Below are 20,491 nucleotides of genomic sequence, written 5' to 3'. Positions count from 1 at the left end.
AGCTAAGAATCACCATAAAATTACATCAATTAAATCAGAATTCGTTGTCCTTGGAAATTTGTCTTCCATGTCCCTTCATATAAATCTACACCCAGACTCAATGGCCTGGCGATACTCTCCGGAGCATATATTTTGTCTCAAAAGAAAAGTATACAAGGGAGCATGTACTGAGGTATTCAAGAACTGCTCACATCTTTGCAATCGAGGTTCAGGGGGGAGGCCACTTCAGGCATCATCTAGGCGAGATAGACAAGGAAAATCTTAAAATGGGCTCGAGGAAGGCTTTGAGAATTTTCATTGCCGCTGGAGCCATGGAAGTAATGGCGAGAAGGACTTGGAAGAGTCCTTGGACACAGTCACAATACCTCAAGTTAAAGTATACGGAAGTTAGTTGTCGTGCTTGGAATCGGAAAATTTACTAAATATTGTTTCTTAAAAATATGATAGTTATTTTGTTGTGTTTGGAAATAATAATATTTAGTGAAAATTGTAATAGTGAAAAGATGAAAATATATTATTTTACTAATATTTTTTAAAATAAATTTTTTTAATTACCATGATAATTTTTTTTAAAAAAAAAACAACATAAGAGCCAGAAGACCTATGTTTAAATGCCTGAAAGAGAAACTTTCAATGGTTTAATATCACAACATGTGTTGCTGCAATTTGTGGTCTATGATGTCTTTCTGATGTAAATATGTCGTGTCGTTCATCGTCGGCAATGTTTTGTTTTTAAAAAGGGGTAAAGCCTCGAAAACATTTGTCAATTCTCAATGAATCTCAAAGGGAATTTTCTCTCTTTCTTTTTAACTGGGCCATCACTCTGTCATGATCCTTCTCAATTTACAGTCATTTCACAAACTTAGGTCTGATTAATCATTGAGGTGATTACCCGTTGTCAAGATTAGCCGTAACCAGTTTACATGTTGTCATCTCTTTGATAAGCAGTTTCATTGTCATAGTAACAATTATAGCAGGTGAAAACTCAACGTATGAAAGTGGTTTTTTAGTATGGAATTTACATGTGCTGATATTGTCTTGTACAAAACAAAAACAAAAAATCAGTTTAATTAAAAAATTTAAATTGTTAGATAAAATTTAATATATTATTTATATTATTTTTTAACACTAATGAATTAAAATAGATTTTCTAGCCAAAAGAAAAGGAGAGAACAAGCAGGTGATTGAGCTGGCCTCTTTATCATGTAACCAAATTGAGATAAATGTTTATCTAGCTCATGTAATATCTATAGATGGTTACCGACATTGTTGAATAATTGAATATAGCTCCAAGTGCTGTGCCCAGTTGTGTGAAACGGGAAAAAAAAGTTATTAGGGCAGAATTGGAGGGCAGAACTCTATTCAAGCTGTGGCGAGTGAACTCAAGAACTCCCAAGTCTTATAACATCAAGTAGCTTGTCATTTGCACTGATCAACTGTAGTTAGATTTTAGATTTATTTTTTAAAATTTTTTATTCAAAATTTTTAAATTATTAAAAATTTATATAATTATTAATTTAAAATCCGTAAAATTAATTAATTCATGTATAAACTAAATATCTATATTAGTATATGAAAAAAAAAAGAGCTTGTCATACACATTTGTATGACATTCCCGATCCCACCCACACTTTCTCCCGTGGTCGTAGAATTCAAAGCTAGCTAGGTTGGCTGGGTTGCTATGGGGGGACTTTAGGAACCATGATGACCCTTGACTGCCCTTGTTACCCCGGGAACGTGGATGCTACGGGTGACCCTGGAAAAGGGGTGCTGGGTCTTGGTAGGAGAGTCTATCGTGTGCTTATTCGTTCAGAGACAACGGACTCGCTCGATGTTTGCCGGCTAGATTCAATGGATTCTCTTCTGCTGGGATCCATCTCTTCCCTGATTGTCAAATAAATAAATAAAAAAGAAATTCTGAATACACAATGAGTTTTGCTAACAAGAGCACTTGCTAAGTAGCATTTGTCCTAATTAACGACTAATATACTCTTTGTCCTGATTAAGTAGCATCAGTCGTTGATTAATATACTCTTTGTCCTGATTCCCTTAGCAGAGAATAATTAAGGCAGTGTTTGATTACAATCTTGACCTGACATAGACAAATAATGGTAAAAAAAAAAAGCTGTCCTGATTTCTATGACAAGGAATAATTAAGGTAATGTTAACACATAGATAATAGGTAGAATTATGTTTGGTTGAAAAGAAATGGATATAAAATAAATATATTTATAGAATAATTTTTAAATATATTTATATATTTTTAAAATAAAAAGTATATGAAAACATGTTTTTTTTTTACGTGTTTAGTATTGTAGTATATAGTGTGTTTTTTTAAGAACACTCTAACAAAATTCTTTAAAAATTTTTATTTTTAATATTAACATATTAAGATCATGAAAATACACTAATAAAACCATCAATCCTATATTTTTTTTCAGGCCAGATATATTTTCTGAAAAGTAATCAGAAATCAAACACGTTGAGCTTTTTTTTGAAAAGTAATCAGAAATCAGAAACGTGTTCTTTATTGTCACGTTTTCCTCTCTTAAATCAGAAATCAAACACGTTGAGCTTTTTAACAGGGCAACCGCTACAAGCTTCCACATACAATTCAAAGGAATTAATTACCATGGTGATTAAAGCAAGGGTGACTTTCCTGGAGAATAAACAGAGATGTAAATTTTAAGCAGCCAAGGGTGACTTTACTGGGATCAATCAAGATCAAGATCAAGATCTGCGGCGTTGTATTCAGTGCCCATGTCATCAAGGGAGTGAGACCCCGGTCTCTGCATTCACATGTTAATCGACTCCCTTTTGCAAGGAAATTACATGAATTTAGATATTTCTGGGCATTTTTTCCCCAACAATTCAAGTTATTTTCACCCTTTTTTTTATTTATCTGTATTAGATTTGATTTCAAATAAACCATCTACATTCAAATTGATGTATTTATATAAAAATAATTATCCTAACATCTTTTTTTTAATTTAAATTCAAACTGATAATGTAAAAAACAAAACTTCTTGTCATCTTGATTTCAAACCAAATCTTTCTCTCGAGGCATGTGCAGATCGAATGCTTTTTAGCTCACCATCCCAGAACACAGTGGGTTTAAAGCAAGTGACGATTAATGTATATGATTTATCCATGATCACTGACTTAATATTTTAATTAAAAAAACTCTTATGTTGGTGCTAATTCTCGAATTTTATCATATCTATTTTTTTATGATATAATTAAATAGAGCAATTTGTTCGATGGTTTCAATTCGATATCGACCAAATTACTGTCTCTCTGGGAAAAAAAAAACCAAAAAGACAGAGAACACCCGTTAACAATCTGCTAGCTACGTTACAATGTCTGATGCAGGACAGGGTGAACAAGCAAGGCAGTTAAAGGAGTAGATTGTTCTGATAACAAATATACAAGAAATCCGACGATAAAAGACACATCAAATCCCTGATTTTCCTATGAACTTGGTTGAAAAACATGGCTCTTGTCATTTTATATATGTTTTGTTCTTGATTTGTTTATTCTGAATCAACATTTAACTATAAACAAGTTGACGATTACATGATATCAAGGAAGGAATTGCGGTGCTCCAAGGAAATAGCCAAAAGAAGGGTAATTCTTGCCATCATGTATTATTATATACTAAAATAGCATGTTCTTATCATATGATATGACCTAAAAATTTGTAACGTCTCCGTGCCTGCCTAGGGTTGATAATGCTGACCAAGTCTGCTTCCACGTAAAATATATCACCTACAAATTATTCCGATCGAATATGTATTTATTTATTTATTTATTGAAAGAGATGAATTTTTATTTTATTTTATTAATGGCCATTTGAATTGCGATTATTATAAGCGACAACGACTGGTCATCTCACTGCTTGTTGGATTTCTTTTTGTGCCCAGCAAATTAAGAAGCCCAGGGGTTTAATATACAATTTATAATATACAATTTAATCTATATAAATGCAATTAGTTTATAAAAGTCATTGCACAGCATAGGTTAAGGACAAGAACCTCTTCATATATAATTACGTCAAAGCAGATGCCTACCCACCACCACCTAAATTGGTGGTTGTTTTTCCGATTAACATTGGAGTGAGCATCTCACTGGCGATTCTATAATATATTTTTTTATTTTTATTTCATGGGTTGCAACGCTCCACTGGTGCCAAGGGAGCAGTAAAGCTGGCTGGACTAATAATATACTGGAAAAAATAAACAAAAATAAACTATACAGAATAATGAACAAAAAATAAACCAACGACTCGATGTATAGTGATGCAGAATAATGAACAAAAAAATTAAAGAAGAAAAAAATAAATTCCTAGAGAAAAAACTAAGAATTAAAAGCAAAAAAAAAGAGAAAAACGAGGATTGAAAAATATTGAAAGAGAAAAATGAGGATTGAAAAATATATAATTGTACAGTATCTTTAATTAATTATCAAAACTATGTAATATTTAGAAAAATAAGATATAAATATTAAAAATCTAATTAGAACAAGCGATTACACGTATAATCCACTAAATAAATTATCCAACAATAAATTAAATTAAACTCAATAAATAAAACCTAATTAATAAACTTCAGTTACAAATTCATATAAATAAAACTAAAATATAAATTAAAGATTAATTGTTTAATAATTTGAATTATTCTCCATCATCATCTATTATGAGTGTTTAAATAATATTTCATATTCGGTGTCCGCACCACTTGCTACACCGAATAAAACTCTAGAAACTTGAACAGTCCCATCTTTAAAGCACGAGCAAAGAGATTTTGATCGATTAAGCTGATAAAGATGTTCTGTCATGCCACCATCCTCACCTTCTCCAGGCACAAGCAAGCATCACTTAGCTGAAAGCTATACGAACAGAGATCGACTCGCTTAGACTGGACCCATGATCCATTTGCCCATCAGTTTTCTTTCGGCAAAAAAGCCTGTTCTCGTTTTAGAATAGACCGTGGCCAGGCCCGCCTCAACCATATGCATCGTCGATAGATATTGATAAATGCTAATTTCTTGAGAGATTTTCTTTCTTTCTTTCATTGAAGTAAAATCCTCGTGAATATCATGAAGTGGATGGCATATTTTAGGTGAAATAAAAAGTTGGGTTTAATTATGATAAAAACAAGATTGAAGAAATATCCAAGAAAAATCATTAAAAATACCCACAATGATGGTTAATTTCTCTCCATCTCAAAAGGCCTTTTCCTTTGGCCACCCTAATGTAGATCCCATCATGGATCTGTTTCTCACCGGAAACCCTGCTCCTCCAGGTTCCGACGTGCACCCACTCATCGAAATGCTAATGTTTTTGAGCATAATATGCAGTCAACTGATTCTTAATCAACTAGAGGCCGGAAAAAGATATGGAGAAAGTACCTAGGCAAATAAGGAAAAGCAATAGAAGCCAATGTTGTTGGGAAGCTCCCATTGAAGAGCTTTTTGGTATAGACCACCCCTTTCTTGCCCCTTTTGGCAGCAAATGGTACTAGACAAGCTGAAGATTTTGGCAGCAAATGGTACTAGACAAGCTGAAGATTTTGGCAGCAAATGGTACTAGACAAGCTGAAGATTTTGGCAGCAAATGGTACTAGACAAGCTGAAGATTTTGGCAACTTGAGATTGATACTGCTTCCACTACTCTTCATCATTTCAACAATTTTGGTTATGCATATGGGATTTGTTGAGCCATCATATTCCTCCATGAAAGAAATTATAAGCTAGAGGTTCGAGAAAGGAGGAATTCCCAACTGAACATTCCAATTCTTTCGAGGCCTCCGCCCTTGTTTTCCCCTTTCATCATTGACTAATAATGTTTCATGAGCATTTCTATGGATTCATGCATTGCAAACGACTTGTTACTCATTTTAGAAGTTTGCTAATCCTAGCTAATTGATGTGATATACTTGAAAAGAAAATTAAGTATGAAATACAGCTCGTGTCATTTCAAGATCAAGAAAACTTGTGAATATAATTATAGCTTAGTGGGTGTTTTAAACCTGCATAACGTGAAAGGGCAGAAAGTAAAAGAAAGATACTGGTGTGATCTTTGAAATCAAAGGTAAATCAATCCGTGTACAGGGAAAAAAAAAAGACTCTGAAAGGACTGTGAAAGGTGACCTTGAAACTTCCAAGATGCACCCCATAAACTGAAAAACAACTGAAGTGTCCCTGACACTGAAAAATAACTCAAGCAGGAGATTTTTGAAAGATCATCGGGACTCCAGCTAGTAAAGTTGTTCTCTCTTGTCCTGCCACCATCTCCACCTGTAAAGAAGGAAACCAAAGCATGACTTAGCTGTGGAAATCTTTACTGGCCGATCTGGCCCTGGCCCCATCATTGCCGGCCTAATTGTAGCCTCGAGATTGAGCAGGCCCAATGAAGTAACAGCTATCTTTTCATAATGAATATTTGATGCATAATTAAGAGAGAAAAATCACAAAAAGATCTTGTGATTAAATTAAACACCTACGTTTTATCAAATCATCATCAGTTCCAAAGTTATAAATCAGTCAAAATGAGTTCTTTTCTCTTTTATCATTTTCCTTTCGTACATGATTTTGAGAAGTGAAGATTCCAATCTGAGCACTTAAATTTTCAAAAACCCAACCTTAATTAAGTTAGTGAGTGTGTGTTATATGAGGTTTTCTGCGATGAGGAGTCTCAATTAATACATCTTAAATGAGTATAAAAGCATGGTTTGATTTTCACTTACCAGTAATAATCCCATCTGGGTCGGACTTTGGTCATCCGATTTTCACCATAGGGGTAATCAGTTTCAGCCCTTCTTGTATTCTGGAAAGCACAACATCCTGTCGAATAAATTCCAATCAGAAGCACAACCATCACAATATTAAGGACTGAAAGCTTGTGCCAATCCCTTCTAACATCTTCAAGAACTCCAGCTTTGCACGAATCACACTCGTAGCACAGTAAAGTTGGGGCATTGTTCCATCTATAGCAATCTGGGTCTTGGGGCACCGCTGTTGCCATGTTGTAGTTACATGAAGTCGGTGGCTTACAACATCCAGACTGCACCAAAAATCGTAGAGATTAAAAAATCAAGAAAAACCGCCACAACGCCACAAAATTCAAGAGCGAACAAGATTGATGAGATTAAAGATTATACTTGTATGGGAGACATGTCTTTCTCTAGATAATCAAGAGGGGTCCAAGAGGCAAGCTTAGCACAAGTCTTGGAACCCAATATGCAACTCCTAATTGTTCTCCAATAATCAGGATCTTTAATTCTATTTCTTAACCATGGAGAATAATCTTCCAGTCTATACTCCTTGTAAACCCTACCGGGCACTTCCACACCGCCGCCTTGGCTAGTGACAACAAAGCCAAATATAGTCAAACCCATTAAGGTTGCAATAAGAAGTAACATGACTACTAAGTAGACCCAGAGTGCCCAGGCTACATGAAAACATGCACCAATGAAGCCAGCTAGTGAGACTATAAGCACGACGAAGCCTACAACAAGGAGTGGGGTTTGGAGGAAACCTTCACAGGTTGTGCTACTCTTTGCCATCCATAAACCTCCACCAATTATTGGTATGGATGCTAAGAGAGTGAAAAGATTCAAGAAACCAATTACTGTGTTGCTAAACCTATACATCTCCTTGGCTTAATTAAAATCTCTATATGTTAGGACTTCGACCACAGTACTAAACCCGAACCTCTCTCTCCCTCTTTTGATCCATTAATTTCTAATAGTGTTCTCTCTCCATAGCATGATGCTTCTTTTCTTGTTATATATATGGTGTCTTCTTCAGCCTTTCTTTTTCACTTTTAACGGGTGGCATTGCTTTTCTTTATTTTGTGTTCCTGCAAGATTCAAGAATTCAAAATGTTTATAACCTTTGCTCTATTTGCTTTTTTGCGTATTAGGGTATTCAAGAAAACTTTATGCGATGTTCGTGGAAGGAGTTAATTATACTTCTTAGTCTGCAAGTAACTTTGTGGAGCGTTTAGATTGACTGATCTGCCCTGGAAGCATACTGTATTGAGATTCCTAATCTAGTCTTAAGTTCCAATTTGCAAGGACTTGGTTTAGGACTAAAATTGGGCAGGCGATGCCAAACACAACCCACAATTCTTATAGCATACTTGAGAAGGAGAAATTATATTAATTTCAATTTTCAATTTTTTTTCAAATATTATTCATGATTTAAATGATAGGAATACCTCATGGCGTGCCCATACCAGGTGAGAATAATTTGAAAAGTTTAAAATTATAGGGTTCCTAACATACATGCATGAATAAGTAGACAATTTTTAACCAACGTAGAAATTACGATGTCTTCCTACCTTTCTTTATTAATGAAAAGGTATGTATGGTTGCTCTCCATTGTTTTTTTACACTAAAACCTATTCCAGAGTTAACCCATCTCAAATTCCAAATCGAGTTCATATAGTGAATCAAGTATATTGAGATTATACCGATCAATATTATTTTAATAGAAAAAACCAGTTCAGAGTAAAACCTAACCCGAGTTAGGTTTTAAATCGATGAGTTGTTGGCTTGCGGGCTACTTTTTATTACTTTGTTTTTACATGTACGAATTTGACATGCGATGTTTGTTCACAGCAAGCAAGAATTCTCTTTTCTATTGCCAAATATTCTCTGAGATTATGGTAAAGGCATCAATCCGTAATGCAATTGACCAAGGCAAGCAAAGAATAGCAGGCATTTAGGTAATTGCTAGCTTGTAGAACAGTGAGATGCTTTCAGGGCTTGGACCCTCTTTTTAGCTTTCTTTTGAAGCATGGCCAGAACCAGAATTATCTCCGGTCGAGGGGGATCACAGAATAAAATGATGCTTCTTCCTTATCTCCACCCATCTTTGTTTTAGTGCCTTTCTTATTCACTTTACGGCTCCACTGAACAATCTAATTTCTTAATGGTAAAGAATTCCCACCAAGTTTCATGTCCATTGCTCAATAATGACAAAAAACAAGGAGGAAATTGTTGCATCAGATGCATAAATGCTAACTAATTGAAAAGACCAGAAGACTTTTAATGTTCATTCTTTATTCTTAGCCGAGCAGCGGGAAGACAATGAGGCTAAAAAGATTTCTAATTTTTGTCATTTATACTTTTAATTTGTTTAATCAAATAATGATTTGAAAAGAAAAATAAAAACACTCTATACGCAGCTAGTAACCTTCAGGATTAAACAACAGCAAGTCTTCTAGGACTAAAATGCTGGCATGGGTTCGTTTTTCAGAAATTGCCTAAATAGCAATAAAGCAAGTCGAGGCTGAGTTAAAGGCACCTCATGCCCTGCTCCCCTCACTGTCACATAGGTCAAGCCCTTGTAAACTTGGCTCCACCCACCGACCTGAACAGACCAAGCATGAAAAAGAAGCGCAAATCAATACCAACAGAAAATTCTTCGTGCTTAGAGAAAATCAGAGATAGGAAATCTATATACTCTACGCAAAAACCATCACTTCAGCATTTGTAGTTGACTAACCTGATGATGGTCGTCGTGCCAAGCATACCAGCTTATGTTGGTTTTTAGCCGTAGAGCATTAATGGAGTATCTGGTTGCAGTTAGTGGCAAAATCGCATCTGTATCACCACTGTTGATAGAATAAATATCGATTACCCTTTGAGAAAATATGATTTCCCTGTTATTGATTTTATGCAAATTATCAGAATGGATGACTTGTAACTAAATCTTTTTCAGCGTGAGCTTACCTGAAAACCCATATTCTAATACCAGCTGCTATAAGTTCTTTGAAGATTGGCAACATGGATTTAGGAGAATCACTCCAGTTTCTCCTGACAATAGAGCTGCAAGTGGCCCAAGGATGAGGAATCCTGGTAATATTGGCATGAAGAGCCCTTTGCACCTCTGGGCGGTTCATGTATCTTTTTGTGTACATCACCAGACACTCGTCATTTCCTCTGAATTTCCATGGCTAAAACCCAACAAATGAAAGCTACCAACTCGTTAGGACAACCAAATTATTTTCACAAGTTCCACAATTAATCAGCGGAAAGTGTGGAATAACAAAAAGAACAGGGATTTTGAGAGATCCAAGAATATAATATACCAGTGAATGGTTTAGATAGTCTCTAAGAGTAGTGATTTTATTGCAAGGAGAGCTGTAAATGCTATAAGGATTTATATCTCCAAACTCTGAATATGCCCTATTTAAAGCACTGTTGCATTCACTTTTTGGGAACAAGAAAGTACTGTTTGGGCAGAACTTCTTTAGATCTTTATAAGTAGAATCGGATATCAATCCATGGTTCCACCAGAACTCGTGTGTGCCAACGTTATCGTGATAATCATCTATAAGAGGATTGCCCAACTGCAAAAACAGGAAGAAAAAAAAACATTAATTAAGATTGCATGTGAAGATATTTTTGGACCAATTTTAGTGTTGTTCAGGGCAAGATTGACACACCAAGAAACCTGTGAAATTAATGACAGGATTCTTGACTCCCTTATTTCTCCGGACTATAATTCGTGACAGCTCAGGGATGTAATGACCTGAATTTGCATGGATTAATGAAATATTAATTAATGCGATCAAATTATTAGTCAAACGTTAGTTGGAGGTGAGCAATTAATTAATTAACCACCTGCGTAGCTTTCTCCAGCAATGTAAAAAGGCCTGTGCTTGTATTGAGGGAACCTCTCAAACCAGTTAACCAGAAAAGTGTAAGCATCTTTGGCTGCACTTTCACATTTCAGCAATAATCGCCTAGTTAGGGACTAGGGAGGACAGGCTAACAAACTTGTTGACAAATTATAGCAAAATTATCTATTCTATACTGTTACGAGTACCTGTCCTCTTGTCACCAACCGTGTATGTATCTGATGAAGTATTTGAATAAGAAAATCCCACACCAGCAGGTGAATCAAGAAACAGCAAATTTGCCACTGCAAAAACCAAAACTCTCTGATATTTTATTTATTTCTTGCAACACTCAAAATGTCACAGCACTTGCACCAATGCACATGAAACTTGAACAGGGGAGAACAGGCAATTTAATAGAGACACCCGCCATCATTCAAGGTCCCATCTAGATATAAATGAGGCCTCGATGACTGATTATTGTAATAAAAAAACAATAAACTGCTAAGATCACACATTAAGCGATTAACCTCAGAAATTATTACATGATCATCTCGACCATGTTTACCTTTATTCCAAGCATATGGATTCAAATGCAGGGTCTTGCCATCGGGTCGGACCCTGAATGGACCGACCTCCTCTGAAGCTCCATAGGCCACAGATGAGCAGCCAGGCCCACCATTGAGCCATAGAATTAGTGGCTTTGACTTGGGCTTGACAATCTTGGGGACCTCAATCAACCAATAAAAGAGAGCCCGTCCTGCCAACGGGTCCACAGTAATGTAGCCAGAGAATTGAGAGAAGCTCACGTTTGGTGGCTGCCCATGTAGCTTGATAATCTTATCCCTCCTCTGCTCTTCAAGGTGACCGTGATTGGTGGCCGCAATAGTAGAAAGCAGGAGTGTAGCAAGATTTAAGACGTAGAGGAGAGAGCGAGAAGAGGTCCTAATGTGCATTGCCATAAGTGAAAAATCAGGCTTTGCTTGTCTGTCTTGAATGCGGGTTTCGGGGTCTTTAAAGGGTGTTTAAATTAGTTGTTAGCTCGTTAACAATTGACTTCAGCCCCTGCTTTTAGGTTGTCTAAGAGTATAGCCAAAGCATGTGTTACTTAGAAAAAACTGTGTAGCCTGCAAAGTCAGTTATATGTTATTATTTATTGACTTCTTACATGCCCTCTGCGCTGTCCATGGTACTTCCTTTTGTTGAATTGCATGCACACATGATATGGTGGTCGATTTTTTTTTGGGTTGGTACATGGTAGTTTGTGCTCCTACTTCATCATCCAGATTTTTCCCCTTTTTGTTTTTTTAATCCAAAACTGTTGAGCAGTTATGCTCACCTTGAAACGGTATCAACAAATGTTCTTTTAGCGTTCCTTTTTCTTCTTTTACTGCTAAAAATAAGAGGCATTTTAAACTACCCTTACTTCAGCAAGAAATTTTGCGTATAGACGTATCACTTGAGTTGCTGTATTGATATAGAAGAAACAGAGATGGATAAGACATGCATTGTTGTATTTTCTATCTTAAAAATATAGAAATTCATTCTAAAACTCTATCGGAGATGAATTTATTTCTATTTTTCTAATCATACATGTTTTTTTCTCTATATCTATCATTTCTAATGCTAACCAATCAATCAAAACTGAAGTTCAGGGTACCTTCCTATAGATCCGCTGGACGGTTTGTGCAAACAGGGAGAGGATGATCAAGATTAAGAAACATGCTGTTTGAGCCATGTTTTGGCTACTATATTACATGATGCGATAAACATGTGAGTTATAAATATTGCAATGAGCTGGACAAGGATCTGCCGCCCAGATATTATTACCATGGACCGTCGACTTCTTTTGATGGAATTGATGGCGCCTGTGCATTCTCCAATAAGCTACACCCACATGGGGCAAGTGGTCCTACTAGAGCACAGTGTTCCTCCTTGCCTCCTGGGATTCTTGACTTCTGGGTGTTACACTGTTTCTTGGGTTGGAAGGTCGTAAAACTAGCCGTAACAACGCCCCCAACTTCGTTAATTTTGAGGCACGAGTCCTTACAACACCTTCTTATTGATAGTAGCAGTGATAATTTTACTGATTACTTTTATGATTCTAACATTTCTATTGATTTTCAGAATGATGAAGTCCTTCCATGCGAAATACTTTGAATTGAGTGCATGCAAGGTCAGAAGCGTGGGTTACCACGAGCCTCTCCTCTCCCCTTCATTTGATTCATATCAGTCCACCGAATTTGCCCTACTGCAAATTTGATGTTCGGGTTTCAAGAGTTCACCCTTGTAGGGTAATCTTTTTGCACCCCATGGTGTTAATCTGAGTTCTTTCAACTGGATTTAGAATCCAGTTTCCAAAAATTGCTAATCAAACCAAGAAAAAGTAAATCCTGGGGGCACAAATATTTTAACTCCATTACGTATAAATTTCTTGGAAATTAGTACAATTCTATTGTCTAAACTTACAGTTCAAATAATTGAATTACTATAAAGAATAGCTCCATACATTTTGATATGCTACAACTTAAATATAGAAATGGTGCCCTTATGGAAGAATGGAGGAGCACTCGAGAGGAATGCTTCTCGTACTGTCATTTATAAGCCTGTGTATGAACAAATTCTATTATCTGTCGCTTGTTTATTCATCAATGATTAATGCAAGGACTAAAAGCTTCGGCCCGGCATGGACTTGTTCCCTAAAAATGACATGAAAAGAATAAAAGCCTGTCGAGGGCGATGGAGTGGAACTTCATGCCCTGCTCCGGTTACTGTTACAAAAGTTAGCCCTGTGTATACTTGGCTCCACCCGCCAACCTATAAAAGAGGCAAGAAAAGGATGTGAGATGAACAAATTACCATGGAGTTCTGTAAGATTATTATACCACCCTTTTCTTACTACTGTATTGCAAGAAAAGAATATCAAATCCCCAAATGTTCAGATCAATGGTTACACCAAAATAAGGTGGTTGTAGCAATTAGTTCTCTGTATAGTAGATGGGTACTTACCTTTCCACTGTCATACCACGGATACCAATTTATAATAGTCGGCAGTTTAAGGGCATCAATTGAGTATCGAGTTGCAGTAACAGGAACCACTGCATCAGTATCTCCACTGGTCAAAGAGATCAAGCAGAGTTAGATGCATGGCGTAATGAGGATAAAAACAATTGAGGGCAAAAGGTTATACTGCTAACCAGTGCCGTAACATAAAACAAAGGCCAAATCCTAGTTGAAAATAATGAAGTCCGACCTTTTTTCATGAATATTATACATCACCAAAGTAAATTCTTAAAGTTGACCATCCAAAACGAACATCCATTCCGTTGTTTTTATATAATCATAGCTTTTGGTCATCGTTAAGCAGCTGTTTTCCTACGAATTCTGTCTATCCCATTTAAACTCAGTTTCAGAAGCTGCCTTCATGTTGACTTCGGTGACTCTTCTCAGTCAAGTGGACATAGTTAATACGCTTCCACCTAACAAAACAAACATTTGGGCCCAGTGCAATTATTGGTGCCAGAGCACACAACATGTCTAACCTACTGTAAATAGATCCAAAGTCGTCAATCTTTATCAACACTACCTTCTGCAATCAAGATTCCTTATCCAGACATGGAGATTAATTTAGTTGGCCAAGAACTCAGCGGTTCAGAAGAAATTTATTCTGTTCCAACTTCCCAGTTCCCAGCTACCAGGTGTAGGTGAAAACATGATCCAACAAAACCTCTCGGCTCTTTACTGACCAACTTAGGCCATAGTTAGTTGCAAATAAAGATTAAACTCAAGTGTTCCACAAAAACAGACCAATGGATCCAAATAACATGAAAACAGATCAACCCAAATTAGTTGGGGTTAGCTAAACGAGTCCTTTTTGTTAGTTCCACCGTGTCTATGTCAACATCTTCTTTGACATGTTCAGAACCAAAAACATCTAGAAACAACTCTGAATCATAAAGAAGATCCACGTACACAAGCAAACAAATCACAAAAGTAAAACTGCTAAAAAGTTTGTATCATTAATTTCAAACAGCAAGTTAGATCTCCTGCTCACCGAAATCAAGTATTGAAAAGAAAAGCATAATAATCAATTCCACAAGCATTCCTTCTAGAACTACCATTTGATATGTTCAAGCAACTAAACAGATTTCCCTGATTTAATCCAGAACAAAGGGAATGGCGGGGAAAAGGCAAAGGTGGGAACTTACCTGTACACCCATATCCTTAGACCTGCAGCAATGAGTTCTTTATATATAGGAAGCATGGAAAGTGGAGAATCTGCCCAGTAGTCTCCTACAATGTTACTGTGAAGTAGTGATTCAGTTAGCACCCTTATTGGAAGATATGTAACAGAATTCTCAAAAAATTAAGAGAAAAAAATAACACCTGCATGTTTCCCATGGGTAAGGAATCCCAGTTACATTTGCATGGAGTGCCTTCTGGACTTCAGGGCGATTGAAGTACACTTTAGAATACCTCTCTGTGCAGGGATCATATGCTCTGGACATCCATGGCTGAGTTTGAAAATAACAAAATGAGCTTGCTAGTACCAGATTAAGTACTGTCTACGGCAAAAAGTATGGACAGAGTGAATGAAGTACTGTAGAGCATTTCTAGTTTACTCGTCCATCAATGAACAGTATTTACATTCATGGATTGTATGGTGTATTAAATTTTTACCTAAAATTTATCAAAGATAATTCAGGGATACAAAACAAATAAAATCAAAGTCTTTTATCAAAATAACATAGGAGATAAAAGTTTGACTCGATTATTATTGAGAATACGGTTCTATTAACAACTGTTAACGAGAATATGGGTGTTTACATCAAACAGCATAGTCTACTTAAAATTTTTACATCAAACAAAGTTTAAACCACCATGATCAAAAAACTCACAAAACTACAAGTTACCAAACCTTAAACCCATAATTAAAACAAAAGTTATTTTAATATTATTTTTATTGGTTAATTATAATCTTAAATTAATACATGTGCTTTTAAAATATTATTTTTATTTATGTGTATTTTTTAAGTTGTTAAGATGACTTAAAATATAAAATTATTTATTCAGATGTTTATTTTTCAATTAACATTATTAAATCATGCTTATATAAACTAAGTATGAAAATGCATGATATATTAGACAACTTTAAAATTAACATGTTAATCAGGAAAAATAATATTATAAAAATAATAAAAAAATAATTCTTATCTAAAATAACATAGCACAATTATACACAGCATAATAATATATTTTAGCCTATTTATGTTTTATGCAATAACAATAACATGTAGATGCAACAAAAAAAAAAAGTTGAAATACTCGTAAAGATAAGAAAAGAATGATTCTAGTATTTTGGTGGAGGAATGAGTGGTTTTTTGGATGATTAAATTTGTTTTTTCTTTGGGTTTTTTTGTTTTTAGAGTTTTTTTTCCTTAATAGCAACTGTCATGGAAAAAAAAATGTTTGTAAATGTAACATAAATGCAATGTAATTTATTTATTATGAAATTATTAATCTGAATTTTTATCGTTGAAAAACCATTATTAGAAATAAGATTGTATTAAATCTACGATACCAAATAACATTTCAACCACAGTTATTGACAAACCATGTTATTTTCTCAACAAATTTTAAATTTATATCATTCATTATTAATTTTCTTGAAACCGTGTTATTTAAAAAAACAAAAGGAAAATCAGTCGTGCAAGTAGGAAACACAAATTAATCATTGAGGTAACACTCACTCCTGTGAAATCTTTTAGAAACTGTAGAAAACATAATCTTATAGATGAAGATCTAGCATAAAAAAGGATGAGATTGGATTCAGATTTGTGTTTGTTGAGAGGTCAAGAAAAGTTTGGCACGAATTTCGAAGTCATGGTCAGAAACAGCATCACATGACCCAGGTACCACAATCTATGGTCCAAAACCACAAACTTGATGATGGATGTCAGAAACTTAATATTTAACAACTACCTTCGGTACCGGGACGAGCCCACAAATTAGCTACTCGGAAACAAGTCACTGTAATAAAGTTGCCACTTTTTCGAGCAGTGAAAATGTACGAGTATTTTTTTAACAGGCCGCAGAATATATTTGCAAAAATATATGCTTGGTGGATTACCTTCTTCGAATGCAATTTGTTTGATAATTGTTATATTCTTTTTTCGTTATTGCTAAAATATCGTGGAAATTTGCACACGTCTCTTTAAATCTAAGAAAACTATCTTCCTATGTCTATTGAGCTATTGATGGTAGAATCTTAGATGTGAAACACTATGAGTAAAGGCTAGGCTTGTTCATGATAAATTTCCAGTCAAATCCAAGACTTGGAGGCTGGTGCCAAAAACCAATTGGGTGTCAAAAAAGACTTCCGTGAGCAAATGAAAGCATAATAGCCCTTTTTTCAAGTAAGAAATTTCATGCTAGGTGCAGAGAATCAACTTTTGATAATTATGCATTAGGTTCCTTGTTTAACTTGTATTGCATGTATCTTGCTGCTGACAGTTAAGCAGAATCCCTTGATAATGTTGATTCAGAGAAAAGGGTATGATAGATAGCTTACATAATGACCCCTTAGGTTGTGCCTCAATGCTGCGGTATTATTGCAAGGCTGTGTGAAAATGCTGTATGGATCAATGTTCCCTTGCTCCAACTCTGCGAGCTTGAGAGCCTTCATGCATTCTACTGATGGGTGTGTAGATGATACAAAATCACAGGTGAGGCGTAGAGTTCGATAGGTAGAATCAGAAATTAAACCATGGGTCCACCAGTACTCAAAGGTGCCAACATAATCATGATAATCATCAGTGACTGCATTTCCCACCTAAATGAAAGAAAAAGATATTGACTTAGTATTCACTTTCCATTAAGCAGTAGAAGTCTATACAATTCCCAATTTTTATGAATAATCAGTTCTGTGTTCTCACCAAAAATCCCTTGAAGTTAATTACAGGATTCTTAATTCCCTTGTTCTTCCGATAAACAATCTGGGACAACTGAGGTACATAGTGACCTGAATCCGAATATCAAACAAGTAAACAGTGTGCAATCCCTAAGATGAACAACTCAATGACACAGTTAAAAAATAATAATGTTATGCAATTCAACACCTGCGTAGCTTTCTCCGGCGATGTAGAAATCTCTATATTTGTACTGCGGAAACCTTTCAAACCAATTGACTAGAAATGTGTATGCGTCTTCAGCTACAAATGCACGACACCCAGTTTCCAAAAGCATTTAAAGAAGTCAAAATCAACTAACTTTACGCCAGAAAGGCATATAATCACATTGAATCAAAAGGCTACTGAAGTACTCAACAATCAAACAAACAAAACAATTACCAGTTCTCTGGTCACCAGCCGTGTACAAATCCGAAGAAGTATTTGAATATGAAAAACCAACCCCAGCAGGAGATTCCAGGAACAGCAAATTCGCCACTGCCACCGACAATAACAGCAAAATAGACATGAGATGAATTCCAAAGAGAACAAGTTAAAGCACGAAACAGAAATTGCGTTGTGTAAATTATCTATTACACATACACTTATTCCAAGCATAAGGATTGGAGTAAAGAGTTTTGCCATCACGTCTAATGCGAAAAGGCCCGATCTCCTCAGCTGCTCCATAAGCAACAGAGGAGCAACCAGGGCCTCCATTGAGCCATAAAACAAGTGGTCTGGACTCAGGTCTACGACTTGTCGGTGCCTCGACCAACCAGTAAAACAATGCCCTCCCGGATTGTTTCTTCACAGTCACATAACCTGAGTATTGATTGAACTCTGCACTCCCTGGCTGCCCTGGCAAATATGTGATCTTGTCTCTTCCTTGATCTTCAAAAGGAGCGCATATACAAGAATAGACAAAAGGAGAGACTAAAAGGCAGAGAATAGAGAGCAAAAAATGACCCATAAATAAAACAGCCAATCAAGATATGATCCAAAACAAGCAGAGCCCGGAAACAGAAGTCACAGAAAGTTTCTGGCTTTGCAATGAAATTATCTAGACAATGCTATTAGGACATGATCTAGTGAGGGACAGATAGCCAACGAAATAAGAACAATAAACACAGGAAAAGAAGACAGAGAGTCACTTAAAGCGACTAGATAACAGACACGAGCACCACAAAGGCCGAGTCTTCGCTGTCAACAATAGCAAACACAAACACAACTAAAACCAATTAACAAAAATCCGAAATCACAGCAGTGTCAACAAAAGATGAAACAAGACCGCGTAACACGAATCACAAGATGTTTCTTTTTAGAATGAACCTAACAAAAATCACAAAAACAGATTAAAGCCCAGATCCCAAAATATCTCTTGAGTTCTGGCCAAGAAAACATTTATCCAAAGAAAGACTTCAAAAGAAGAGAAGGAAACATTAGACATTTATAATGAAGAAATGTGTGCACTTGAATTCACATTCCCAATGATTGTGATTAGCTGTCTATGGAAGGCATGTTGAGAATACAAGCTCGCAATTTATTCGTATTATCTTTTCTTGAATCCTTTTATGGGATGTTAGATGATAATCATTTAATGCCAAGAAACTTATTTATTCATGTTCAGGAAGAAAAGGGAAAGGAAGTTATTTATTTGTCTCTCTGAATTTGTTTTTATCAGGCACTTGACTGAAACAGGTGAGAGGCGCACATGGGATATTTTTGAAAATTGGTAGAATAAACCAAAAGGTTTGTAGCTTTTCAACTGGACCTTTAAACAACCAGATGTAAACAATGAGGTGAGACTAAAATCTGGAATGATTGGAATAAGAAGCTTCGTGTAGCATAGCCAGGTAAAATAGGATTGTGAATATTCATCAACCAGTGATAGTGCAGGAGTCGTTGTTCTTATTGACAAAACAAACTCTAGCATGTAATGGCGTGGTGTGAGGCAGCTAAGCTTGATGGCCCAAGGAATTTAACTACCATGTATGGATGGGAATGGTGGGGCCTCGCCATTTCCGACTGAACTTTCCTTTTTCTGTTGGTAAGGCCATTGCATCATTTTTTTTACTGTTGAACTGCGGGTTTGATAAGATTACTTTCTTTCTTTCTTTCTTGATTTTGATGATTTATTGCTCGAGTTTGAATTCTAATTCATATGTGTTCGAGGAGAGATTTTGTGGAAGTATGGAGAGAAAAAAAAGTTAAAAAAAGAAGCTTTAATTGGTATACACCTGTGATGACAACATGCTATATCCCTTGCTCATCATCTACATTATACATTATAAAGGGAAAGAGGAGAATATACACGGAGAAAGAAAGGAAAGGGATGGAAGAAAGGAATATTTCCTGTCAGAAAAAGCATTCTCGTATTTTCAAAATTGTGGAGAGAGACCAGTGTGTGTGTACGCGTGTGAACACATAGGTTCTGTATATCAGTTCTTGTTACTTGCCCGTAGGTTGATCCGAGAAAGCTAGTATTCGGGGTCAAGCTTTGACTGTTTTATTAGTTAAATCGAAATAGATATTAATTTAATAAAATCTTACCATCACATCTGGATCTTAAATTATTTGATTGATACAGTTAAACTCAATTCAGATCTGTTCGAGTCAATAAAAAATTTAAATTATTTTAATAAAAATAATTAATCTAATAAACCGTGAATTGATCCGGAAATATTTTAACTGGGCTTTTTTTAATCAATTTTCAGGTTAGGAGGAGCAGCCATGAATGTGTGTGTGTGGATATTAATTTCTTCATCTTTCCCTCTTGTGTTCTTTTCTTGCGAAGGACTGCTATTCTTACCACGGGTGTAAAAAGATAAAAGAGGAGTCATTTTCTTGATTGATCTCTAAAGCCTGTCCAGGTAAGTAAAACCTCGATAGATTAATACTTCTTGGAACATAAAAA

General features: G+C 35.7%; 3 protein-coding genes and 1 long non-coding RNA gene across 5 annotated transcripts; 1 reads left to right on the top strand and 3 right to left on the bottom strand.

Annotated features, from left to right (window-relative positions):
* Window positions 1–5,953: 5,953 nt before the first annotated feature.
* Window positions 5,954–7,917, bottom strand: LOC105137080 (tetraspanin-6-like). Its single transcript, XM_011042662.1, has 3 exons — window positions 7,161–7,917; window positions 6,747–7,063; window positions 5,954–6,297 (listed from the first exon to the last, which is right to left on the bottom strand). The coding sequence occupies exons 1-3, from the start codon at window positions 7,650–7,652 to the stop codon at window positions 6,258–6,260; spliced, it is 849 nt and encodes a 282-aa protein (XP_011040964.1). The 5' UTR covers window positions 7,653–7,917; the 3' UTR covers window positions 5,954–6,257.
* A 1,113-nt stretch (window positions 7,918–9,030) lies between these two features.
* On the bottom strand, window positions 9,031–12,286 carry LOC105137077 (serine carboxypeptidase-like 27). Its single transcript, XM_011042660.1, has 8 exons — window positions 11,199–12,286; window positions 10,840–10,935; window positions 10,635–10,727; window positions 10,457–10,542; window positions 10,100–10,360; window positions 9,741–9,964; window positions 9,514–9,622; window positions 9,031–9,378 (listed from the first exon to the last, which is right to left on the bottom strand). Exons 1-8 carry the CDS (start codon window positions 11,590–11,592, stop codon window positions 9,235–9,237), a joined length of 1,407 nt encoding a protein of 468 aa, XP_011040962.1. The 5' UTR covers window positions 11,593–12,286; the 3' UTR covers window positions 9,031–9,234.
* Window positions 11,523–13,125, top strand: LOC105137078 (uncharacterized). Of its 2 annotated transcripts, none has more exons than XR_844479.1 (2): window positions 11,523–11,606; window positions 12,281–13,125. It is a non-coding gene; the product is annotated as an uncharacterized LOC105137078 (long non-coding RNA). The 2 variants fall into 2 exon arrangements; XR_844480.1 differs by having other exon boundaries at window positions 11,535–11,606; window positions 12,286–13,125.
* On the bottom strand, window positions 13,037–19,580 carry LOC105137079 (serine carboxypeptidase-like 27). The gene is made up of 9 exons (XM_011042661.1): window positions 18,181–19,580; window positions 17,980–18,075; window positions 17,749–17,841; window positions 17,566–17,651; window positions 17,202–17,462; window positions 15,017–15,144; window positions 14,839–14,934; window positions 13,640–13,745; window positions 13,037–13,447 (listed from the first exon to the last, which is right to left on the bottom strand). The coding sequence occupies exons 1-9, from the start codon at window positions 18,545–18,547 to the stop codon at window positions 13,298–13,300; spliced, it is 1,383 nt and encodes a 460-aa protein (XP_011040963.1). The 5' UTR covers window positions 18,548–19,580; the 3' UTR covers window positions 13,037–13,297.
* Window positions 19,581–20,491: the final 911 nt, after the last annotated feature.

This window comes from Populus euphratica, unplaced genomic scaffold (genome assembly GCF_000495115.2).
Source record: "Populus euphratica unplaced genomic scaffold, PopEup_1.0 scaffold63.1, whole genome shotgun sequence".
Classification (NCBI taxonomy): domain Eukaryota; kingdom Viridiplantae; phylum Streptophyta; class Magnoliopsida; order Malpighiales; family Salicaceae; genus Populus; species Populus euphratica.
This window is presented reverse-complemented; position numbering and strand designations above follow the sequence as displayed.

Excerpts from the sequence above, each read along its gene's own strand:
- LOC105137080 (XM_011042662.1), bottom strand. The coding sequence starts at position 7,652 with ATGTATAGGTTTAGCAACACAGTAATTGGTTTCTTGAATCTTTTCACT. Across the intron at positions 7,064-7,160 it reads AAGACATGTCTCCCATACAA|TCTGGATGTTGTAAGCCACC; the intron begins GTATAATCTTTA and ends TTTTTGGTGCAG. Across the intron at positions 6,298-6,746 it reads CCCAGATGGGATTATTACTG|GTGGAGATGGTGGCAGGACA; the intron begins GTAAGTGAAAAT and ends CCTTCTTTACAG.
- LOC105137077 (XM_011042660.1), bottom strand. The coding sequence starts at position 11,592 with ATGGCAATGCACATTAGGACCTCTTCTCGCTCTCTCCTCTACGTCTTA. Across the intron at positions 9,965-10,099 it reads ACTATCTAAACCATTCACTG|CCATGGAAATTCAGAGGAAA; the intron begins GTATATTATATT and ends GTTGGGTTTTAG. Across the intron at positions 9,379-9,513 it reads GGCACGACGACCATCATCAG|GTCGGTGGGTGGAGCCAAGT; the intron begins GTTAGTCAACTA and ends TGGTCTGTTCAG.
- LOC105137079 (XM_011042661.1), bottom strand. The coding sequence starts at position 18,547 with ATGGGTCATTTTTTGCTCTCTATTCTCTGCCTTTTAGTCTCTCCTTTT. Across the intron at positions 14,935-15,016 it reads TACCCATGGGAAACATGCAG|TAACATTGTAGGAGACTACT; the intron begins GTGTTATTTTTT and ends ACTACTTCACAG. Across the intron at positions 13,448-13,639 it reads CGTGGTATGACAGTGGAAAG|GTTGGCGGGTGGAGCCAAGT; the intron begins GTAAGTACCCAT and ends CCTCTTTTATAG.